Source organism: Vulpes lagopus, chromosome 6 (genome assembly GCF_018345385.1).
Source record: "Vulpes lagopus strain Blue_001 chromosome 6, ASM1834538v1, whole genome shotgun sequence".
Taxonomy (NCBI): Eukaryota; Metazoa; Chordata; class Mammalia; order Carnivora; family Canidae; genus Vulpes; species Vulpes lagopus.
In genome coordinates this window covers 37,799,648-37,822,437 of record NC_054829.1, presented here as the reverse complement: position 1 = coordinate 37,822,437, position 22,790 = coordinate 37,799,648, and the positions used below count along the sequence as shown (strand labels likewise).

Genomic DNA, 22,790 nt, shown 5'->3' with positions numbered 1-22,790 from the left:
ACTACCATCAAGAAAGAAAGCAAGAAAACATAAAAAAAAAAGGGGGGGAGCCCAATGACAGCAATACACAACTCACCTTTCAGAAACAGAATCGTACTCCTGGTGTTCTACTAAGTTTTAATTTAGACTGGTTTAGGTACAATAGAAAAGAAACCTGAAAACACATGCTGTTTTAGTAACAAATACCAGGTTGCCAGATTTGTCGTATATTTTTGCAGGCTAGAAACTAGGAACAAGAGAAACCCTTAACAGGAGTAGGCTACAGATATGAAAGCTTCAAGGGCATGAGAAGTAATGGCATTCAGGAAAGTGTTTTTTTCACATTGGTACATTTTTTAAAGTTTGCCATTTAAAAAACCCAAGAAAACAAACAACCCAAAAACCCCACTAAATTTGACAAAAATAGTTGTATTACTAATGGTCACTGCTATTTCTAACTGCCTTACACAGAGAGCATTAAGACATTTAGGCACTTGTTTTTTTCCCCCTAATACTGTTCTTTCATTTTAATCTACATAAAAGTGTTTAACACTAAATAATGAAAAAATGTAAACTTAATTTTTCCCCATCAAGAAGTTACAAGATCATATTTTTCCTATTCACCTTACGAATGCAACCAATTCCTCCTGGCTGGAGGATCTTATTTTCACTATTTTGACTTCTTTCTCTCTTTCTTCATTTCCTTTTCTCTTCCCAAAAGACATTTCCATAAATAAATTAAAAGGAAATATTTAAAATCCAGTTGATTTGTAATACCCATTCACTGGGGAAAAAAAAAAAAAGGCTACTGAAGTGGCACATGGATTGCCCAGAACCAAGACTGGGTGACTGGGTGCTTTTGTTTGTTTGGGTTTTTTTTGTTTTGTTTTGTTTTGGTTTGGTTTTTGGTTTGGTTTTTTTGTTTTTGTTTTTGTTTTTTTCCTGATCTCTGCACTGGGATGGGAAATGCAAGAGTCGGAGAGAAGAAGGTGACTAAGCTTGAAATTGCTGTTGGTTTTGAGTTTTAAAAAGATATTTGTGAAAGTCCACCATTCCTTTATGCGCAGAGAACCCCAGAAACAAGCTGCAAAAAATGTTCCTGATTTCTATTTACAAGTGTCCCTAGTCACTGCTTCCAGGCCCGGTCCCTCCCCACTTAAGACCCCAAGTCCACCAGACTGGAGGTGAGGGGGCCCAGCAGGGAGTCCTGGAGCTGATGCTGGTGGGCTTGCAGGCCGTGGCTGGGTTGCGAGGCTGTTAGGCCAGGGAGAGAATAGTTTGAGCTCCTGGCGTGGCCCATATTGCCCTGCAGCAGAAGTACCGAGTTCTGGTCTGGACTTTGGGGAGGTGAGAATTCTTCTTCTGAGCTGGACATGAGCGGCTTGCCCCCTTCCAGAGGAGAGAGTTGATTCTGCTTGTTGGAGGAGGAGTTATTGTTTTCGGTGTTCTCCCTAAGAAATAGAGGACAACACCATATGGTTAAAAAAAAAAAAAAAAAGGTTAAAAAAAGTGTGAGTGGAGGGAGGGGAGCTGGAAGGAGGAAAGGGCCATTGTGCAATCAGTCATATACCCAAATGGAGGAGCTGTGCTCTCCCACCCATCCCCAAGGGTCCTGGGTGTGGGGTGGGGGGGGAGTAAGTAGGCAGACGAGTCTGGAGAAATGGTGAACTATGGACAGAGCTTGTGGGGAGCCAGGTTCTTTCCTCTTCCAGATTTTAGAGAGCCAGATCAGTAGGACTGATTTGAAACACAAAAATTATTTTCAAAAATGTGTTCAAGAGGCTGTTTTTAAATACTTCTCAACCGGCACCACATTTAGAAGTGATTGAGTTTGAAAATCTTCCAACAAATGGTTGTTGGTGATAAAGAAAAACGATCGGGGACAAACAGCCTCACGCGCAGATGTCTAGGGTGAATCAAGTCAATTGTCCTGCTCCCATCTGAGGAAACAATTAAACGTCGAGTTCCCCTGCCCCTGCCCGGAGGTTGCGGTTTCAGAGGCACAGGACAGGTCATGGGAAGTGGTGTCCAGAGCGGCCCAGTGACCTGAGTAAACACAGGGAGCGCAGCCAGTCTCTCGGATTTCATCAGGGAGTGGGCCCTCGGTCGTGGCTTATAGGACGGCCGTTTTGTAACAAAAGTCTGACTGGAGCCGTGTCGTCCCCGTCCCCGTCCCCGTCCCCGGGAGGGTCGCTCAATCCTCCGCGCCTGACACCCCGCTCTCAACCCCCTGTCGGACACCCACAACCACAGCGCACCGGCTGCGGGCGGAGGCAACGTCGAGAGCCCGCGCAGCCCGGGAGCGGGCGCGGCGGGGGCGCCGGTGCGGGTGCTCCGGGCGGGTGAACGTTCGCAAGCCCGGGCCGCTCCGGCCTTCGAGCGCCGGCCCAGCCTCCTGGGCCCCAGCGCCGGCCTGGCTCCCCTGCCCCCCCACCCCTTCCCTCACAGTCTCCACCGCGGCCGAGGGGATCCAGGCTCCGAGCCTCTCCACCCAGAGGGCAACGCAGAGGCGACCCCGGCGGCCCCCAGGCTCGGAAGCGAACAAAGGAAACCCAGCCCTCCCGGGCGCTCCGGTTCCCCCCAAACTCCTCGGGTTCCCGGAGCGCTCTCGCCGCCGCCGGCTCGCGCCCCTCGGAATCTGTCTCCGAGGCCCTAGAGCAAACCGACGGAGCCGGGCCAGGTGGCCGGGGGTGCTCGCGCGGGCAGGGCGGAGGCACACAGGTTAAAACAGGGGCGCGTGCGCCTGGGGGGCCCTTCCTCCTCGGGGCGGCCGCGCGCTCCGCCGGGGGCGCGGGACGCGCGCGAGGGAGCCGGCCCCCGGTGGAGCTCTCCGGGCCCGGACGCAGCGCCAGCTCTGCCGAAGCCCCCTGTTCTGCGGATTCTTTTGAAAGGCTCCTCCCTGCACACGCTAGTGCGGAGGGGAGCGGCGACCTCTCGCCCGAAAGCCTAGCCCGGAGGGAGCGAGTAAAGGACGCGGCGGCGGTGGGCGCACGGCAGACGCGTCGGGCCGGCTCCACCCCCGCGGGCGCCCGCCGGGAGAGGGGAGCTACCCTCAGCCCCCGCCGCACCCCTTTCCTCGAGACACTCATCAACACTTCCCCTGTAGTTGATCTCGAGACTCACTCCGCACCCCCACCCCCACTCGTCGCCCCAGCCAACCAGGGAGGCACGAAAAACAAACCTAGCGCCAGTACTTCCTGACACTCACACCCCGAGGAACCCACGCGCGGGCGCTCAGACCCAGTGACTCCCCATGCCTTGCGAGCGATCTCAGAGTTCATGAACTTTTGCAGCAGTGCGCGGAGGCCCGGGCGCCGCCCCGCGGACGCGCTCCAGCCGGCCCGGGAGGACGCGGTGGCGGGTGCCAGCGGGGGCGAGAAGGGGCGGAGGGGAAAGGAAGGCTTCCCGGGGTCGCCCGAGCAGCGAGAAGCACGCCGCGTACCTTTCCTTGGCCTCCGCGGCCCGGTCTCTTTGCCTCCGGTTCTTAAACCAGTTGCTGACCTGGGTGGTGGTGAGCCCGGTGGCCTCGGCCAGCTCCCGCTTCTCACGAGGCGAGGGGTACGGGTTGTGCGCGTACCACTCCCGCAGCACGCCCCGTGACTTCTCCTTGAAGCAGTAGCTGGTCTCCTCGCCGTCCCAGATAGTGCGCGGCAGCGGGAATTTTCGGCGCACCCGGTATTTGCCCACTGCGCCCAGGGGCCGGCCGCGCAGCTTCTCGGCCTCCACGTAGTGCGCCTTCAGCCACAGTTGCTGCAGCTTGGGGTGGTTGTGAGGCGAGAACTGGTGGCTCTCCAGGATCTTGTAGAGCTCGCGGAAGTTCCCGCGGTGGAAGGCAACCACGGCCTTGGCCTTGAGCACGCTTTCGTTCTTGTGCAGGTGGTCGCAGGCGGGGAGCGACCACAGGAACCTGCCCAGACGCTCCAGGTTCCCGCCTTGCTGCAGAACTTCGCACACGCACGCCACTTGCTCCTGCGTGAAGCCGAACGACGGCAGCATCGACATGGCTGGGGCCTGCCGGGGTGCACCGCCCGGGCGCACGCGGCAGGGAGCAGCGCCGACAAGGCAGGGGGCGGCGGCCGCAGGGAGGGGGGCGCAGCTGCTCCTAACCCCCTCCCTAGGATTTCCGTAGGCGAAAGAGCCGGTCGAAACCTGGGGCTGGGCGGCCGAGGAAGGAGGAGGAGGGGGGCGCGCTGGGCACCGAGCGGCCGGCTCACTCCGCAGCCTTCTGGGCCTCTCTGGCTCCGGCCTCCCGCCGGGTTGATGCTGCTCGTTGCCGGGGAACTTGGTTTCTGTTCTCCCCGCAGCGGCCTTAAAGCGCGCAGCGTCCCCGGCGCGCTGATTGGCTGCGGGCGGCGCCTATCCGGGGCTGGCCAGCCCGCGCGCCGCCGGGCCAGGCTGCGAGGCCGCGCCGCCCCGCGCGGGGAGGGCGCGGCTGTGGAGCCGGGGATAGGGAGCGGTGGGAGGAGAAGGACCCTGAGAGGTGGGAAGCGGGGAGGAGAGGAGAGGAGCGAGCCGCGCGGCCCGGGGCGGGGGGGGGGGGGGCGCTGTGTGAGTGGGTGAGCGCGTCAGGACCCTGCAACGTGAGCCCCCCTCCAGTGTCACGTAAGGGCAGCCGTGCACATCTCTGCACAAATCAATGACTCCAGACCTTGTAATTCCCCCCCCCCCCTCCATACCCCTGTCCCTGTCCCTTGCAGACTTGCCCTTTCCCGGTGAGCTCATATTTAATTACCTTAATGTTGGAATGAATAAATAATGGATTGATGAATAGCTTAGGGAACGCGATAAATAATACAAGATCAGAGCTGGGCTCCGAGCTGCAGCCTGTGGAAGAGTAGCTGCTCCCTGGCTGACTTCAGTTCTAGGAGCCTCATTTCCTCCACTGTTCTTGCTTCACCCCACCGCCCTCCAAAGGGCACAAGTATTCCCAGCTGGTTAGCGCTTCTCTCATTTTCAAGAGGCCAAGACTATTTGGGACCATGAGAAGAGCCGTTTGGAGCAAACAAAGATTCTGAGGGTTCATTTGTGATTTGGTATCTTCGCGTTCGATGGTTTAAGCGAGCAGCCTTCTGGACTCAGTTTCCCCATCTGCGCGATTGCGTTTTCCAAGGCCATCTCTGCTACTGAGGAATGCCGAGAGGCTTTACTTGCTATTAGCAAAAATGCTTTGGGAACCTCGTACAAAAGGCGCTGGACGGGGTGTAAATTAAATAAAACTGTGTCCGGCTCCAATAGCCTTCTGATTGTAACCTAATCCTTGCCCTGCTCTGAGAGGGACACTGCCCTCAAAGCCAGGACGACAGCGGCTCCAGGAAGATTAAATAAAGAGGGGTGTGTGTGTGTGTGTGTGTGTGTGTGTGTGTGTGTGTGTGTGTGTAGATTGCAATGCTGGCCTATTTTGCTGCCAGGGAATGAGAGATGTCCCGCAATTTCAATCCCATCATCTGTTATTTTGTGTATATGTGGAGAATGTTTAGCAAAACTGTACAAACAAATGAAGCTGTAATTATCTTAAGCCTCATTTGCACACCTTGTTCCAAAGCAATTATTAAAAAGATTTTGAAAACAATTAGCGTCTCTAAACAAAGATAATCTATTGTCAGTAGCTGAGACTGGCAGCAGATAAGAACAATGTGGGAAGATAAGGGGAGCAGAATGGTAGAAGGAGAGTGACTTTATAACTATACTTATCTCTGATTAGATAAGTGCAAAACAGAATTTTAAGTACACTTCAAAAATGCTTTTGATTTAAATGCACCCTCTTAGTGAATGTGAAGAACAAACTCTAGGTTCTTTAAACTTGCTTGTCTTCTTCAAATATGTTTTGATTACATGAGCCAGAACCCAGCTCCACAGAACCATTTATATATTGAGACTTAAGTGGGCACTGCGTAAGTTTCCCCCTGTATTATTTATATGGTTTCACAATAATGCGCCCAGTTTAGTGCACCCTGCAATGTACATTTAAACTCATGAAGGGTTTCACCCTCCTGGCTCTCTCCAGAGATTCCAAGTAGAGAGAAGCTGCTTCTCCTCTGAACTCCCACACAGTGCATTTTGCATCCTTAAAATTCTGCAGTATCCCATCAATTAGACCTTGGAAATAGATGCTGATATTTCATTACCTTTAGAGTTATTTTTAAAATGCAGTTAATGGGTGCATTAGTATTTCTTTTCCTTTGTCCCTTCCTTTCTTTCTTTTTCTCTCTTTTTTGGTGTGTATTATTTCAAAAGAGCCCCTACCCTATGGTGTGTCCAATGACTTATTTTCTAAACTGGAAGCCTGGCATGGCTGAGCCCAAACCCACGTGTGTGGTAATTTTCCCTCGCTGTCTTATTTTAGTGCTCATGATGTTTCAGATGAAGTCCTAAGGAGCTGCAGTGTCCTGCCAGAAGGAACATCTCTGTTTCCAATAGTCCTTTTGACATGGCAGCTGTGTGAAGACCAGAACGGAGGCTTAAACTCGGCTCTAAAAATCAGTTAATACCCTCAAGTCCGGAGCAAGTGCGCAGAATTAAAATGTGTGCATAGGGAGTGGAGGGTCTGTAAGTACAGTCTCATCTCTTAAAAGACAAACGGTAAGTTGAGTGTGGGGTGTACTTTATAATTAACAATTTTGTATTAGGAAATGAGGCGTAGCTTGGACAAATAAGGGCAGGTATAAATTTACAGGGGATGACGAGGAGCAGAAAGATGGCAATTAGACACCAATAGGACCACCTTTTTTTTTTTTTTCTGCTTCCTCCAGACCTCTTTGCCCGCTTCTTTTCATCTTTCTTCAAAAGGAACGAGGACGTGAGAGATGTTGGCGACAACTGGGGAGATGACCGCGTGGGTGCCGCAAATGGGTGCACCGAGGTTGATGAGATGTGGTGATCGTCCTCAGAGGCCGTTCCCGGACCCGCCGGCCTTTCTCCTTGCATTTAATCCAATAGATCGCGTAACTAGAAAGGAGAAGTGCTATTCGCTTTGTACCAATGAACCTACCTACTATTTCGATCTCTTGGTTAGGGAAACCAATTGTTATAAATGTTAATTGTTGGCTCGGATATATAAGGTTTCCCAAAATGGAGCCTTTCAGTGAAAACCACTAAAAGAGGTAAAATGACATGAATTTACAAACCACATAAACCAAATGATCCATTTTAAATCGCACACAGAAAGCTTTGAGTTGTTCTAGTAACTTAAAACCTTTGCTGTCAATGCAAATCACACGAAAAACGGAGATGCGTCGGAGATTTAAAGGGAACGAGCAACTAGCTCCTGCCCTTGCTGCTTCTCGGCGGCTCCCGAGGGTAACGCGGCTGGCGACCGACGACCGGCGCCCGACGCCGGGCTCGGGCTCTTCTGTGCCTCCTCTGTGCAAGTAACGGCCCGGTGCGCTCAACTGCTTTATGCAAAAGGCCAATGCACTAGTTGCTGGTAGGGTTTCTCGGCTGGGTCGGTATAAGGCCTTGGTTCAAAAACCTCTGTGTGGAGCCCATCTGTTTCCCCTCTGGCTTGGAGAGAGATGCTTTGGGGCTCCCGGCCCGCTTTCTTGGAATTGCTTCGCCAACAAGAACTACCGCGGGGATCCTACTCTACCTACGGATATCTGGAAGGGAAGAGCATCGGGAGGTGTTTCTTCAGTATGTTAGCGTCGTCGCTCTAGGGCCGTGCGGAGACTCCCCAAATCCAGGGTGCAGTGACAACATTCGTCTTTTTTCCTCTGCCTCGGTGGGAACTCCGGGTGCCCTCGACCCTTGGGATCCCTGCTCCGACGGCCAGCGCGGCGCCGGAGCAGCCGCCCACCTGCCTCCTGGGGGACCGTGCTCCCTGCGAGGTCTGAATGGGCGGAGGACTCAGGCAGGGAGATTTGCGGACCCCGAGAAGAGAAACTCAAAACCAGTCCATTAGTAAATGAGTTTTGTGTTGTCAAGGTTCTTTCCCATCCACTTGCTGTTCTGAAAAATAGATCACGTTTCGTTATCTTTAGTGGGAATCTGCAACGTGACACCGGATCCGCGCGGCCCCCGCCTCTTTCCCTCCCTCCCTCCCGCCCTTCCAACCTCGTTCGGCTGGGCCAGGGGGAGCCGGCCGGCCTCCTCGGCTTATTTCCGAACAATGAAGATTTGTCTGTTCCACTAATATATGCATGTATGTAGGGAAGGAGGGAGTTTTCTCCTGGAAGCGGGAAGCCGCGAGGAGAGCCTCCCGCTTCCTTGGTGAGAAAATCCAGCGCCAGCCGGGGACTGGCCGCTGGGAGCCCGCCGCCCCCCGCCCACACCTGGACAAACAGCGGCTCCGAGCCCGGCTGGCTGCTGAAAATACAGGCTCTACATTGTCCCCGGGCCTGGGAGAGGGGAGAGAAGGACCAGTACTGAGAGTCAGCGCTGCAGCGAGGGAGCCCAGACCGGAGGACAGAGCCGGGGTGTGTGTTTGGAGAGCTCTTGCTCCTCTGCGTGTGCCCTCTCACCTCCGGTCTCTCCGCGTGTCCTTCTAACTCCTTCCCTCTTTTCATTCTGAAAGAGGAAACTCGGTTATTTTGCGTAGGGACCTCGTTTCTCATTTCTCCTTCATTCTCTTATCTCTGTCTCTCTTCCCTCTCTCTCCCTTTGCTCTCTCAATCTCATTGTTGTTTCTCTGTCTCTCCCTGTCTCTTTTTGTGTTTGTCTCTCTCAGTGTGTCTCTATCTCTCTCTGACACACACACACACACACACACACACACCTCTCCAGATCTCCTGATTTCTCTCTCTCTCTCTCCCGGTTCCCTCCCCTCCCTGCAAGGCTCTAGGCGCCTGTGCCTGTCCCTCTCTGCCGCGGACCTGAGATCTCACAGACCGGGCGCTGGCCCGGGAAAGTCGACTCTGAAGTCCCCGCAGGAGCATCAGGCTCAAGCCTGGAGACCAGCTAAGCTGAGTGGTGGCGATATCAAACCATTGGGGAGCCTGTGGAGTAGGGCAGAAGAAGTTGAGCTGGCCACCTGGAGGGAAAGGGCCAGACTTTAGCTGAGTTCTGAGAAGGCTGTGGCTCAGGACTTGCCAATGACTGTATGTGAACCAGAATATGCCACTCAACATCAGATGCCAAGCACCTTTCTAGAAAATAAAGGGGAGTGTTACAAGAATCCATTCTTAAGAATATAAGACCTTCTTGTCACCTGCTCTATATTAATATCATCCTGGGGCAAGTTTACAAAAAAATACTCTTCAAGAGTCCTTATCTTCCATTGAATTTCCAATCAACTTTTTTTTTTTTCTCAACTAATGTACATCCTGAATACCGCATCTGTCTAAGCTAAGAAGAATTTCCTTTTGGGAGGTGAAAGCCTGCAGCTCCTCCTGTTCAGAGGAAAGTGCTAGTGACGGTAATGCAGGGTGACACTAAATAAACAGTTAGGGTGGACTGGAAAGATGGAGTTAATTATCCAGTGAGCTGCATTTCAGCCCAGACCATCAGGGGCTGATTTGTTTTGGCTCATAGTCCGAGGAAGGAGACAAACCACTCTCTTCTCTACATCTCTTAGGGATCCTGATCGCTGATGTCTCAAACAAAACAAAAACCCACTACTCAGGTATCACCACTTCAATTAAAATTTGGGTTATTACCCCTCTGTACACTCTGCAGAAAATGTCCACTGCATTAACCCCTAGCCCTGGAGAGAAGACCCAAAGTGACCCAAAATTACACTCCCCAAATCCTTTTTTTTTTAAGAGGCCTGTTGGTAAGGGAAGTGGACATCCAGCATCCCCACCCCATCTCTTCACTTCGATTCTCACAATTTTATATAACTACATGTTCATAAAAACTGAGACGTTGGCCTGGTTTTCACGATGGTTTTACTCCTCCCCCTCCCCCCACCCAAATCAGGCTTCGTGAAATTTAAGATGCAATTAGATTTATTGTTTGCGTGATTCACTGACTATCCGGTTTCTTCAGGTAAGCCTGCACTTATATATAAATCCTAGTAACTTAAAACTTCTCCCTCCCCACTTTACTCTTCCCTCCCTCCCCTCAGCAGCTCCTCCCCACCTCCCCAGCACATTCTGATATTAATAATCCCCGGCTGCCCCTCTTTCCGGGTCATTACGGTACTGCTGGTCTCTAATCAATCCTAATGCGATGGCAATTGGAGTCCCTGATGACTGCGGCTCGGGTTTCTTGTAATGGCTCTACCACATTTTCCTGGACCTCCTCCTTTAACCTGAGATGCCAGGGGGACGAGTCCCTTCTCGGCTGCTGATTACTTCAAGATGTGGGGGCTGGTTTGAGCAGAAGGAGAAAGAGACACGCGCACAGCGTGGCTACCACTGTGGGCTGGGCGGCTGGGGCGGGCAAGGCGTCTGCACACCCCGCGGCGCCGGCACCCGAACGCCTTTTGCTACATGTCTTTTTTCTTTTCTCCCCATTTTCCAGGCCCAAACTCACCCTGGCGGACAGGGATGAAGACTCTTAAATGCTCCCCTCACGCCCCCCTCGCCCCCTTCTCCCGGTGTGGAGATGCTTCGTGGTGCCCGGGCCTCTGCGATTCCCGCGGGGTCCCAAAATGCAGCGTCTGCCTGGGCTCCCAGGCCAGGCCTGACCCTCGCTCAGGAGCGAAAGCCTCTCCCCATTCTTCAGGGCCCACTCTCTTCTCGCGGTTATTTTCTCCCAGTGCAATTCTCTCCTTCCCGGTTTAGTGTCCTTGTCCCTCAGAGGAGCAGGAGTCTTACCCATCTTTCCCGCTGAGCCTCGACGTCTCTTCCCTTCCTTGCTCCAGCAGTGCCTGAAACTCAACCCTTTGCTGACCCAAAGCCAAGGCCCGATCTTGCCAGAATATGACCCTCTTCTCTCTCAACATCGGAGGCTCCATCTCTCAGAATCTTTAACCTCTAGGGACAAAGGCCCGACACTTCTCTCTGGCTGGTGCCACTGGGAGAGCGCGCCAAGAGTGGGAACTTGCGCGGGACCCCCTTCTCCTCCTATGAAATCTCGCTAGCTCCCCCAACCCGGGCCCAGGCCCCGCGGCCAGGACGTTCCTTCAGCACGTTCGCGGCATTTGTATCCTTCCATTTCTCAGCCTAAAGCCATTTAGCGAAACCCGAGCCCAGGATAATTGCCACGTTTCTGCCGCGATACTTCTAAAAACAAGATAATGCTTCTGAATTGCGGAAGAAAGTGCTGTGGACAAATTGGGCGCTGAGCTGCCGAGATGGATCACTTTGTTAGGGCGGCCGGTGGTTTGCGACTCAATTAGTGCATTTCTGAGAGCTGCTCGCGCTCTGGAGCCGGGTCAGCTTGGGGGTGAACTACCCTTGGGGCTCCCGGGCGCAAGGGGAGTTTGGGGAGGTGAAAGCCCTTCAGCCCTGTACCTGTGTCGGTGCAATCCACGCCATTGGACGTGTCTTTGCAGTCCCACACGAATACACTGGGTTCTAAAGGATCCAGATTTTTACAGACAGAAGCTTGACTGCCTGCCTGGGCTCGCGAATGGGCCGCACGGCATCTGTCTGAAGCGCTCGTCCCCTGGGCTGTGCGGAAAGAAATACTGGGTGGAGGGTACCGGGAAAGTGACCACCCACCCAAGCCCCTCCACGCGTCTCGCCCACTCGCCTGGGTTTGGCTTTTGCAACAACTTTTCCAACACCCGGGCTGTGCCGGTCTGCAAGCCCGCAGGGTGAGGCTTCCAGAGCCGGCCGGCCGCGAGGGACGCGTTTAGGGTTTGGAACAAGGCTAAGAGAACGCTCCTTGCCTCCACTCGAGTTCGCTCGCCACCCTCCCATCACCCCGCTTGCAGGCCCAGCTGCACCTCTGGCGGCCCCTCTTGGGGTCCGGGATACGCCGCTCTGCCAGGTGCGCGCGCGCGCGGAGGGGAGCGCGCAGCCCCGCCCGCCGGAGGGCAGTGCCCAGCCTGCCCAGCCGGGCCTCCCTCCCGGCCCGCCGCCTGCGCCAGGAACCCCCCGCCCCCCGGGGGCCACGCGAGAGCTCGGGGCGCCGCGTCTGCGTCGGGGACAGCTCCGCCCAGTCCTGCAGCCGGAGGCCGGGCGGCCCTGCCCCGCCGAGCGCAGGCCGGGGACCTCGCTGCTGCTGGGGTTGTTCCTTGGGTGTTGGTCTTTGGGACCGAGAGGCGCAGGGCGAGCGGGAGGGGGCAGGGCTGAGGGGGCAGGGCTGAGGAGGGCGGGGGCAGAAAGCCCGGGCGCGGAGGTCAGCGGACCTGGGGGGGGTGCAGGCCGGCGGCGGGCGCGGCCGCAGGAGAGAGAGGGCGCTGTCTTCCTGGCAAAGGATCCCGGGGCTGGCCGGCAGGAACTGAAACAAAAAAAGAAGAAGAAAAAAATCTGCCGGCAGAATCCCGGGGGCGGGGGGCGCGCGGCGGGGAGGGGTTAGGCGGGCAGGGCGGCTTCTCGGCAGCCCCGGAGCGCCCGGGGAGCCCCGCGCCGGACTCGCACGGCGGGGCTGTTCCAGGGCTTCCTCTAGCTTTCTCCACTGTAGCCTTCCTTCAGGGCCATCCTGCCCTCGTCTTCTTCCTCTCCTCGGAGAACTGGGGGTGTTGGGTAGGGTCGGGCACGCTTCACTGACGTTCGAGGTGCCCCAGTGTCCCCGAGGCGAGCGGGGAGCGGAGTGAGTCCGGATCCCCTTGCCGGGGGCGGGGCGGGCCTTTCGGTCCCGTGAGTTCTGCAGAAGGAAACCGAGACGCCGACCCACGTTCCTATCGAAGCGCCCCAGCGCAGTGGCCTCGCCTCGTCCTGGAACAACCAAGAGACGACCCCCTTATTTACTGTCACCAATTAACCGGGGCGCACACTGGGGACCACAAGGTCCCGAAGACAACTGCTATCAAACGCTCCCCCATCCGAAACCACAGATCTAAGAACTGATTGTGTATTAATTCAGGAGAAACTGCCATCGCTCCATTCCAAAAGTACATTCTTCTCCTCCGTCCTCTACAAGAGATAACGTGTTCTTGTCTTTCCATGTTCATTATAAAGAAGGCAAAACAAACCAAAAGGATCCCAAACGCCCTCATCTTCTGTCTTGAGAGGTCCCTCTGTAGTAACAGATGGAGTGGTTAAAAGGCCCTCCTCATTCTTAGGTAGATGAGCAGAAGCGAACATCTCTTACAGGTCCGCCACTAGAGTCCCAAGCTCTAGTCTCCTCGTGAATTTCTTGGGGAGCAGCGACTCTTCCGTAGCCCTTCCTGCAAAATTTACGTGGCCCTGTAGTTCCGCCTTTGGCAAAAGAGCAATTTCCTAGGAGTAACTGGGTGGGCTGGCTGCAATCCGCCTGCCTCTTTACATTGAGAAACGCTTCTCTTGTGGGAACGTCTGTTTCTATTCATCTGATTCTCTAATTTCTTTGATCAGCTTAAATATTTTCTTGGCAAACGGAAATTGACCATGCCATGAATATGATAACAACCTGCTTGGAAAAAAAGCTATTTTGTTTCCAAGCAGCAGGGGAAAAAAGGGGCGGAGGAGGGAGGAGCTGGCTGGGAGGAATGCCTGTAACAGATTTCTGCACATACATCTTTGCAGTCTGGAGCAGCTTTGTGAAGCTGCCCCCCCCCCCCGCAATATAGTTTCTTCCTTTTCTCTCCTCCCCTCAGATAAACACACACCTGGCCTCCTAAAAGTCTTTGATAGTCTTTATAAAAAAAAAAATAGAACTTCAATAGACGCCCCTGGAGAATTTCCCTTTAAAACATAGATGAAAGGCAAGGTTAATACAATGTTCTCTTAATCCCTTTGCCTTCTGAGTCAAAATAAATATTTTCTTCTGCATATGATTGCACATCCTGCCATTTGACTGTGGCTATAAGCAAATCGACCGGTAATAAAAGTGTTTTGAGGCTGTGTATTAAATGCAGTTCTCTTGAAATCAAGGGGATGGTGAGGGAGAGAGGGAGGAGTCTTACTTCACAGGCAAGAGTTGGTGGGTTCCTGAAAAAGCTGCAAGAAAAGGACCTTTCACCTCTCATTAGTGATGGCATCAGTGCTCGGGCAGAGTGGAGCTGAGGTCATGTTACATATGGCACACAGTCTGCTCTGCACTTGAAACGTCAGCTTTGAAATTTTAGAGAGGGGAAAGGTCATCTTTAATAAGCTAAAGTCTGGGGCTCCCATTGCCCTCCTCACAAACTGGGTGGGTGTCCATATGCTTCAAACCTTCTGCACAAGTTCTTTTTTTTTTTAATTTGTAGTTTTAAGCTGATTTTTGTTTCACATCTTCATTTAAGTCATAATGTTTTCAGCTGTTAATACTCCAAAAGGCCTTTCATTTTTATAGCAACTCTGTCATCTTTCCTTTTCTTTTTATGTAATCATAAAACCGTCTGTTCTGAGTGATAGCTTTTAGAACTCAACTTCCCAGGAGAAATGAAGTGTATCTGTCCATCTGCATATATGGATCCAGACATGTATGCTATAGGGTTACTCTTCCGAGTGAGCAATTTAGACTTCACTCTTACACACTACATAATTTACTGAACCTTCAAAACATTAAAACTTCCATATTATGTAAAAGCTCTAGTTTCTGAAAACTTCCTGGGTACAACCAACATTTTTCATGCCAGTTACTGAAATTTCACATTTTATTTTTACCATGTGGGGGAAACTCTCAAATCAGAATGTATTGATTCTCCCATAAGGCTTAAAGCTAAGGCTGACAGATGCTACAATGGTAGATACAGCACTGGAAAAAAAAAAAAAGTGCTAGTATCTTACTTCCTTGTTCAGAAAATATTAGGAACATTTGTGAATGTTTAATCCTCAGATTTGTTCAAGAAGTGAAGTCAACCAAACCCAAGCCACTGAACTATACCCAGATCTCTTTGTGCCACTGTCAAGATGGATGTAAATATTTTTCTTTCATGTAACTCTGCAAGGAACTTCTCAATAGTGACTTAGTTCCAGAAACTTTTTCCCCATACAGACCCACTCTCCAAGAGGAGCGCTTTACCACACCATTACATGGCATTTCTCATTTACTTTTCTTTATATATCTGTCAATCCATTTAGTCTATCATAGACCCCAGATTTGGGTTGTGTTTCAGTTTTTTCTTCCTTTGAATAAAACTTAGGTATTTTATCCATATAAAAAAGTAAACTCTACACCCAAGGTGGGGCTCAAACTGAAGACCCCTGAGATCAAAAGTCACATGTTCTAACTGACGGAGTCAACAGGCCCCCCTGGTTGGTCCTTATAAAATAAACTTTAAAATATAAGACAACTCGTCATAATAATCAGGATTGAATAGTAGACTCTATTTTAGAAATTTCTTCTTCCACTCTGCAAATTGAAAACATTGGGACAATCTTCAAACATCCTCTTGAACCAAATAAGGGTTCCCCATTACTAAAGAATGTAATGATTGTGAAATGCAGAGAAATGTTAGTTTTGCTTTGTTTCTAGTTAGATTCTCAAAAATGCTTAATTTTGCAAAAGAAAAATCCACAAACTAGCAATCGAAACTATAGATGAGTAGAATGATTTCACAACCAAGAATGACATCAAATAAATAATTTATTTCTAATCACTTCCCTACATCATTAGGCTCTACTGCTAATAAGCCAGCAGACTTTGTGATACTTCAGCTAACCCAAAGCACTTGAGGCTTTGATGACCCAAATGGTTTATTAAGTGCAATCAATTTAGTCGATAGATAGTCAAGATAAAGATGTAAACACTATATAGTCTTAGGGAATGCATGTGTGTTTGGGAGGGAGGTAATATTGCCTTTTCTGTTTGTCTGGGGTTTTTTTTACTAAATTTCAAGGTTCCTAAAAGTACTCCAAGAAAATTTTGCAAAATTTAAGGCTTACTAGGGGTGACACAATTAGTGAAACAAACAAGAAGTGAAATATTTCAAGAGGGAGTTTCATCATAGACAGGTCGATAACTCATTAAAGGCCTATAAAAGGAATACTAATAATTTACACTTTTTATGGGATCCCTTACTCAAGAAACTTTAACATTTTATAAGCCTTATCTCACTCATGTTCTCAGAACTTTGGAAGATATTATCCTTATTGCAAAGAGTAATTTTTCTGTAATACAAAAATATGGCAGAGAGTTTGTATAATTTGCCCACGGAATTTATATTTCAGAGGCAATGTGAGAATAAGAGCTATGAATCTCAGTTCCTTCCCAACATATTTAAAAAGCAATTTTCCAGAAAGAGCTCAATGATTAAAGTGATTTAGATTTAGTGAGTCCTTGTAAAATATTATTCTCCTTAAATAGACTAAAAAATTCAGGTTCAGGATTTGTGAGAAATTTCATAAACGTCTTTAACTTATCAAGAAAAAGAGAATGTAACATGAAGTGGCATCAGTCCACAAAGGTCTGGTAGTTCTTCCATCCTGTCTGGAAATAAGCAATAGTCTTGGTACAAATGTCATGTGGGAGGAGACGTACAGATTACAGAACCATGAGGTAATTACTACAGCTTAACTGTCCCACAGAGAAACTATTAAGTGTTCATAAACAGGGTTACGATAGAATACATATTCTATGACAAGATTGGCCTGTTCTTTCAATGCTTATAATTGTTTCTTTGGCTTATTTAGGAGAATATTAGAAATTCCAGAAAATTAAGGATATAGTTAATCTCAAAGGCAATGCTTCACGAATTTAGTGGGCAAGCAAATTACCTGAGGCACTTGTAAAAATTCAGCTTACTGGGCCCTATCCCTAGAGTTTTTGATCCCTTAGGTTTAAAGTGAGACCCTGGAATCTGCATTTTAGCGAGCACCCTAGATGATTTTAATACAACTGATTAATGTGCTATTCTTTGAGGATAAACATTCACTCTGCCCAAAGTAAGAGCATTAGAAAAAGAAGGTTCTTTCAACAGGAATAAAGTTTAAACTCCAAATTTTGACCTAACCAGAATTTACTCTTCACTGTACAATTTCAAAAGAGGTCCTTTAGATTAGGTTTTTGTTGTTGGGGAGGATCTTTGGGTTTTAAAGATTTTTGTAGGAATAAAATGTTTCTAGCTAGTAATTAGATAGAAATTGTCTTCTTTAAAAAAAAAGATTTTATTTATTTATTCATGAGAGACACAGAGAGAAAGAAGCAGAGACACAGGCAGAGGAAGAAGTAGGCTCCCCACAAGATGCCTGATGTGGGACTCTATCCCAGATCCCAGGATCACACCCCGAGCCAATGGCAGACGCTCAACCGCTGAGCCACCCAGGCATCCCAGAAATTGTCTTCTTTAAGAGATTGTTTCTGCTGAATGTATTAGTAGGGACGTGACACCAGGAGAATAAGATAGGAAGGAAAAATTTTTGAGGAAAATCTAAGCACCAGTCACAAAAATAAACCAAATCTCATCGGTTAAAGAATAGTGCCTAGGAGTGTGACAGAAAACAAGGAGCCACTAATGCCTCCCAAAAGCCACCTATAAAACCAAAAGGTTGGGGGATCCCTGGGTGGCTCAGTGGTTTGGCGCCTGCCTTTGGCCCAGGGCGTGATCCTGGAGACCCGGGATTGAGTCCCACGTCGGGCTCCCGGCATGGAGCCTGCTTCTCCTTCCTCCTGTGTCTCTGCCTTTCTCTCTCCTCCTCTCTGTGTCTATCATAAATAAATAATCTTTTTTAAAAAAAAAGGGTTTTTTTAAACATCTCTCCGAATACATGATCCCTTTAGAGTAGAGTAACCCAATTGGGTGGCAATCCCTCAAGATCTGCAAGAAATAAAGATGCTCTGGAGAGTTGCCACAATATGATACAAGGAATGGAAAATAAAATTTAGGAGGAAGTGAAATGTGGTTGTCTACACTGCAAATACTGGTCATTGTTTCTTATAGAGGTATAGAAGAGTTTTATGATAAATAACACAACCAGGGATGCCTGGGTGGCTCAGCAGTTGAGCGTCTGTCTGCCTTGGGGTCAGGGCGTGATCCTAGGATCTGGGATCAAGTCCCACATCGGGCTTTCTGCATGGGACCTGCTTCTCCCTCTGCCTGTGTCTCTGCCTCTCTCTGCAACTCTCATGAATAAATAAATCTTTTTTTAAAAATAACACAACCATATAAATTATAGCTTCTTGTTTAGAAGAGGGCAATTAAATATTGGAAAAGGTTAACGATCATAATTTATTATTTTTCTCCTTTAAAGATCATTTGAAAATGAGATCATGGAAACATAGATACCAAATTCTGCCATTGAAAGAGGCCGAGAAGTCATTAGCTGAGCCTGACCCTTGAAGTAGAATCCCTCAAAAAACAATTTTGATGGGACAGCCCCAGCTCTGCTTAAACACTTGAGTGATGGAGAACTCACTACCTCACATCTATATTGGGTGTTTTGAGAGTCGCCAAAACAAGAAAGATATGAATGGTGGTAACAAAATCACTTGGAATCCATGGTCCTTATACAAAGGAGATAAAATGTGAAAAAAAAAAAACATAAATTAAAAAAAAAACATAAATAAATAAAATAAAATGTGAGAGAACCGTGCAGGGGATCTTCTGACTACTTGTTGGCCAAGTAGAAAGTTCGAGTACACTGTACTAGCTAAACTGCTTTCTCCAGTTTCCATTTTAGGCATTTCTGCTGTTTGCCCACTGCCTAGTAGGCGGCAGGAGTTCACTATAGGAAAAGTAAATATTGTCATTTCAAATAAAGAACTGTTTATTATATAACAGAACAGAAGCTGCCTTCTATTTTTGAGACTCTGCTAAGTTAATTGGGGACAGTAGCCAAAGCAGCTGCCCAGGAGATGGTGTTTTCCAACAGCTACAGTCCTTCAAACTAAACTGTGTTTGTGTGTGTCTGCAAAGTGGCAATCACATTGTTCTTGTCATTGAAGGTTCTTTGGCTCCTGTTGGGATTGAGTAAGTAGGGGCACCATTTGTACTATTTTACCAGTCCATTTGATTCTTGCAGTGAGAGCAAACTGTAAGCAGACAGATCAAAGCTAAACCCAGTGGCCAGCTACCATTAATGGGACTTAGTCCAGACTCTTCTGAGTGAACAGGGAAAGGTTGACTTAAGGCCTATTTCCATCTAACTCAGTAGTTGCAAAATTTTGGTAGATTTGCACCTAAGCTCAATTTATTTGTTTGTTTTTTTTTTTAAATAACTTTTCCACATCCATTTTGATGGATGTTTTGTCTGCTGTCCACATTTTGAGAAACACTGGTTTAAGTGCATGATAGGGAAAAGAAATTGTGGACTGAGTGATGATTTAAGATAAACACAAAGTTTTGGTTAATAAAAGAATGTTTTTCAGGAAAAATACTTTGCACATTTATAATGCTTCTATTTTCAAAGGGCTTCTTTTTTTTTTTTTTAAGATTTTATTTATTCTTGAGAGATACAGAGAGGCAGAGACGTAGGCAGAGGAAGAAGCAGGCTCCCTGTGGGGAGCCCCATGCAGACTCCATACCAGGACCCCAGGATCAGGCAGATGCTCAACCACTGAGCCACCCAGGTGTCCCTTAAAGGGCGTCTTACATCTGATTCTCATTTGTGAGATGGACAAGGAAGAACAATATTGTTAAGTCCATTTTACAAATAAAGAAACTCAGATAATGAGTGTATAAGTGACCAAATATGTGGTAGAATGGAAGCTAAAAGCACAAGTTTTCCCCTTTTTGTTTATCCACTTTTTAGTCTCCTTTCTAGCAAGTCAAAATATGTACACATTCCTCAAAATTTTTTAAAGCTTTACTTATTTATTTATTCATGAGAGACACACAGAGAGAGGCAGAGACATACAGAGGGAGAAGTGGACTCCCTGCAGGAGCCCAGGGTGGAACTAGATCCCAGAACTGCAGGATCGCACCGAGCGGAAGGCAGACGCTCAACCTTTGAGCCACCCAGGCATCCCCCTCAAACTTTTTTTTTTTTTTTTTTAATGATAGTCACAGAGGGAGAGAGAGAGAGAGAGGCAGAGACACAGGCAGAGGGAGAAGCAGGCGCCATGCACCGGGAGCCCGACATGGGACTCGATCCTAGGACTCCAGGATCGCGCCCTGGGCCAAAGGCAGGCGCCGAATCGCTGCGCCACCCAGGGATCCCTTTAATGGACTTAACACACTTCATGAATTTAAAAATTTTATCTAATTGTTCTCTAATATAAATAGACATGCTTTTTTTCCTCTAACCTTTTTCTTTTGTAAATAATGACTGTGATTATCTTCACATATCTATCTTCGAGTACTTGGGTGAATAGTTCATTAGGGTAAATGGCTAAAAGTGAAATTCCTAAGTTAAAGGGTATGAATTTTATTTTATAGATTAAAAGATTAAAGATTTTATTTATCTATTCATGAGAGACAGAGAATGAGGCAGAGACACAGGCAGAGGGAGAAGCAGGCTCCATGCAGGGAGCCTGATGTGGGACTCGATTCCGGGTCTCTAGGATCCTGCCCTGGATGGAAGGCAGGCGCTCAACCGCTGAGCCACCAGGCATCCCAAAACCTAATTTTTAAAATTCATACCCTTGGGGTGCCCGGGTGACTCAGCGGTTGAGCGCCTGTCTTCCACCCAGGGCAGGATCCTAGAGACCCGGAATCGAGTCCCACATCAGGCTCCCTGCATGGAGCCTGCTTCTCCCTCTGCCTGTGTTTCTGCCTCTCTCTCTCTGCGTCTCTCATGAATGAATAAATTAAATCTTTTTTTAAAAAAATAAATATTAGGTGTATATTGCTAAATTGTCCTTCAAAATTTATACCATTTTGCACTCCCCTTGACAGTATACAATAGACTATTTTCCTCAGATGCCTATCAATACTGATTAGTCTTTGCCAATTTGATTGGGAAAATGTGACTAATTTTTAAATTTTAATCTTGTTGCTAAAGCATAGCGTATTTTAGATTATGTTTAATATATTTAATTAGGCAGGAAAATGTACAAATCTGAAGTGTACAGCTCAATAACTTTTTATATAGGTAGACATCTGAGTAACCACTATCCGGATCAAGACAAAAAACAATTCCATCACCTCAGAAAGTTCTTTCTCACCACTTCACCTACCCATCTCAGGGATAATGACTCTTCTGACTTCTATCAATACCAATTCACTTTCCCTGCTTGTTCTTGAATTGAATATAAATGAAATCAAACAATTGTATATCTTCCTTTGCTCAATATATCTGTGTGATTCATCTTTGTTGCTGTTATGTATCAGTAGTTCACTCCTTTTTTTTTTTTTAAGATTTTATTTACTTATTTGAGAGAGAGAGAGAGAACATGCACAGTCATGCATACACAGTTTAAGGAGGGTAGGAAAGACGGGGAGGGAGAGGACAAGCAGACTCCTGTCCCCCCTCCTATCCCACGACCCTGAGATCAGGACCTGAGCTGAAACCAAGAGTCAGACAATCAACTGAGACTCCCAGGCGCCCCTTTTGTTATTGTTTTATATTCCATTCCATGAATACACTATAGATTTGTAATGCATTCTCCTGTTGATGGACATTTGAGTTGTTTTTAGTTTTTTACTGCAATAAATAAAGCTGCTATGAACATTTTTTTTAAGACTTTATTTATTTACTCACAAGAGACACAGAGAGAGAGAGGCAGAGACACAGGCAGAGAGAGAAGCTGGCTCCATGGTGGGCTTCGATCCCGGGGCTCCAGGATCATACCCCAGGCTGAAGGCGACGCTAAACCACTGGGGCCACCAGGGCTGCCCTGCTATGAACGTTCTTGAACATGTCCTTCGTTAGAGATATATACTCATTTGTCTCAGTCATATACCTAAAGTAGAATTGCTGAGTCATAGGGTAGCTTAATAGACACTGCTTAATAGTTTTCTAAAGTTGCACTCCCACCAGCAATTGTATGAGAGTTCCACCTTCCCCACATCCTCCCAATACTCAGTGTTTTTATGATTTTATATCTTAGACTTCCTAATGCATGTATAATAGTAGCTTGTGTTTTTAATTTGCATTCTTCTGAAGAATGAATAATGATGTTGACCATGTTTTCATATGCTTATTGGCTTGGATATTCTCTTTTGTGTGGTATTTGTCCAAATCTTTGCCTATTCTTTAAATTGTTTGGTGATGGTCGGGGTTGGGGGGCACCTGGGTGGCTCAGTAGGTTGAACATCTGCCTTTGGCTCAGGTCATGATCTCAGGGTCCTGGGATTGAGGCCCTGGTCAGGCTCCCTGCTCAGCATGGAGTCTGCTTCTCCCTCTCTCTCCACCCCTTCCCCCTGCTTGTGCTCTCTCTCTCTCTCTGTCTCTTAAATAAATAAATAAATAAATAAATAAATAAATAGTTTGTGGGTTTTGTGGATTTTTTTTTCTTTTTGTCTTTTTTGATTTATATGAGTTCTTTATAGATTCTGGTTGTAACTCCTTGGTCAGATGGATGGATGGATAGATGATAGATAGGTAGATAGATAGATAGATAGATAGATGATAGATAGATAAGTAGATAGATAGATAAATTATTTTAGTTTGTAACTTGCCCCTTTACTTTCACAGATATATTTCTAACAAACAGAAGTTCTAAATTTCAGTTAAGTCCAATTATGTTTTTATTCTTTTATGGTTATTGTCTCTCTTTTTTAAAGATTTTATTTATTTATGAGAGGCACAGAGAGAGGCAGAGACACAGGCAGAAGGAGAAGAAGCAGGCTACTCTCAGGGAGCCCAATGTGGGACTAGATTTGAGACCCCAGGATCACGCCCTAAGCCAAAGGCAGACGCTCAACCGCTGAGCCACCCAGGCATATCTTATATACGAAATCTTTGGGACGCCTGGTGGCTCAGTGGTTGAGCATCTGCCTTTGGCTCAGGGCATGATCCCGGGGTCCTGCCATGGGGTCTGGCATCGGACTCCTTGAGAGGAGCCTGCTTCTCCCTCTGCCTGTGTTTCTGCCTCTC

General features: G+C 48.2%; 2 protein-coding genes and 1 long non-coding RNA gene across 4 annotated transcripts; 1 reads left to right on the top strand and 2 right to left on the bottom strand.

Moving 5' to 3' along the window:
- Nucleotides 1–190: 190 nt before the first annotated feature.
- SIX1 (SIX homeobox 1) lies at nt 191–4,288 on the bottom strand. The gene is made up of 2 exons (XM_041760202.1): nt 3,422–4,288; nt 191–1,430 (listed from the first exon to the last, which is right to left on the bottom strand). The coding sequence occupies exons 1-2, from the start codon at nt 3,979–3,981 to the stop codon at nt 1,136–1,138; spliced, it is 855 nt and encodes a 284-aa protein (XP_041616136.1). The 5' UTR covers nt 3,982–4,288; the 3' UTR covers nt 191–1,135.
- Nucleotides 4,289–6,226: 1,938 nt separating this feature from the next.
- On the top strand, nt 6,227–9,038 carry LOC121492819. The gene is made up of 3 exons (XR_005988306.1): nt 6,227–6,558; nt 6,729–8,390; nt 8,749–9,038. It is a non-coding gene; the product is annotated as an uncharacterized LOC121492819 (long non-coding RNA).
- LOC121492818 lies at nt 6,578–11,863 on the bottom strand. Of its 2 annotated transcripts, none has more exons than XR_005988305.1 (3): nt 11,313–11,863; nt 8,436–8,481; nt 6,578–7,923 (listed from the first exon to the last, which is right to left on the bottom strand). XR_005988305.1 is itself a non-coding variant. In XM_041758006.1 (3 exons), exons 1-3 carry the CDS (start codon nt 11,334–11,336, stop codon nt 7,614–7,616), a joined length of 375 nt encoding a protein of 124 aa, XP_041613940.1. In that variant the 5' UTR covers nt 11,337–11,863; the 3' UTR covers nt 6,578–7,613. The 2 variants fall into 2 exon arrangements, 1 of the variants encoding a protein (XP_041613940.1); XM_041758006.1 differs by having other exon boundaries at nt 6,578–7,918.
- Nucleotides 11,864–22,790: the final 10,927 nt, after the last annotated feature.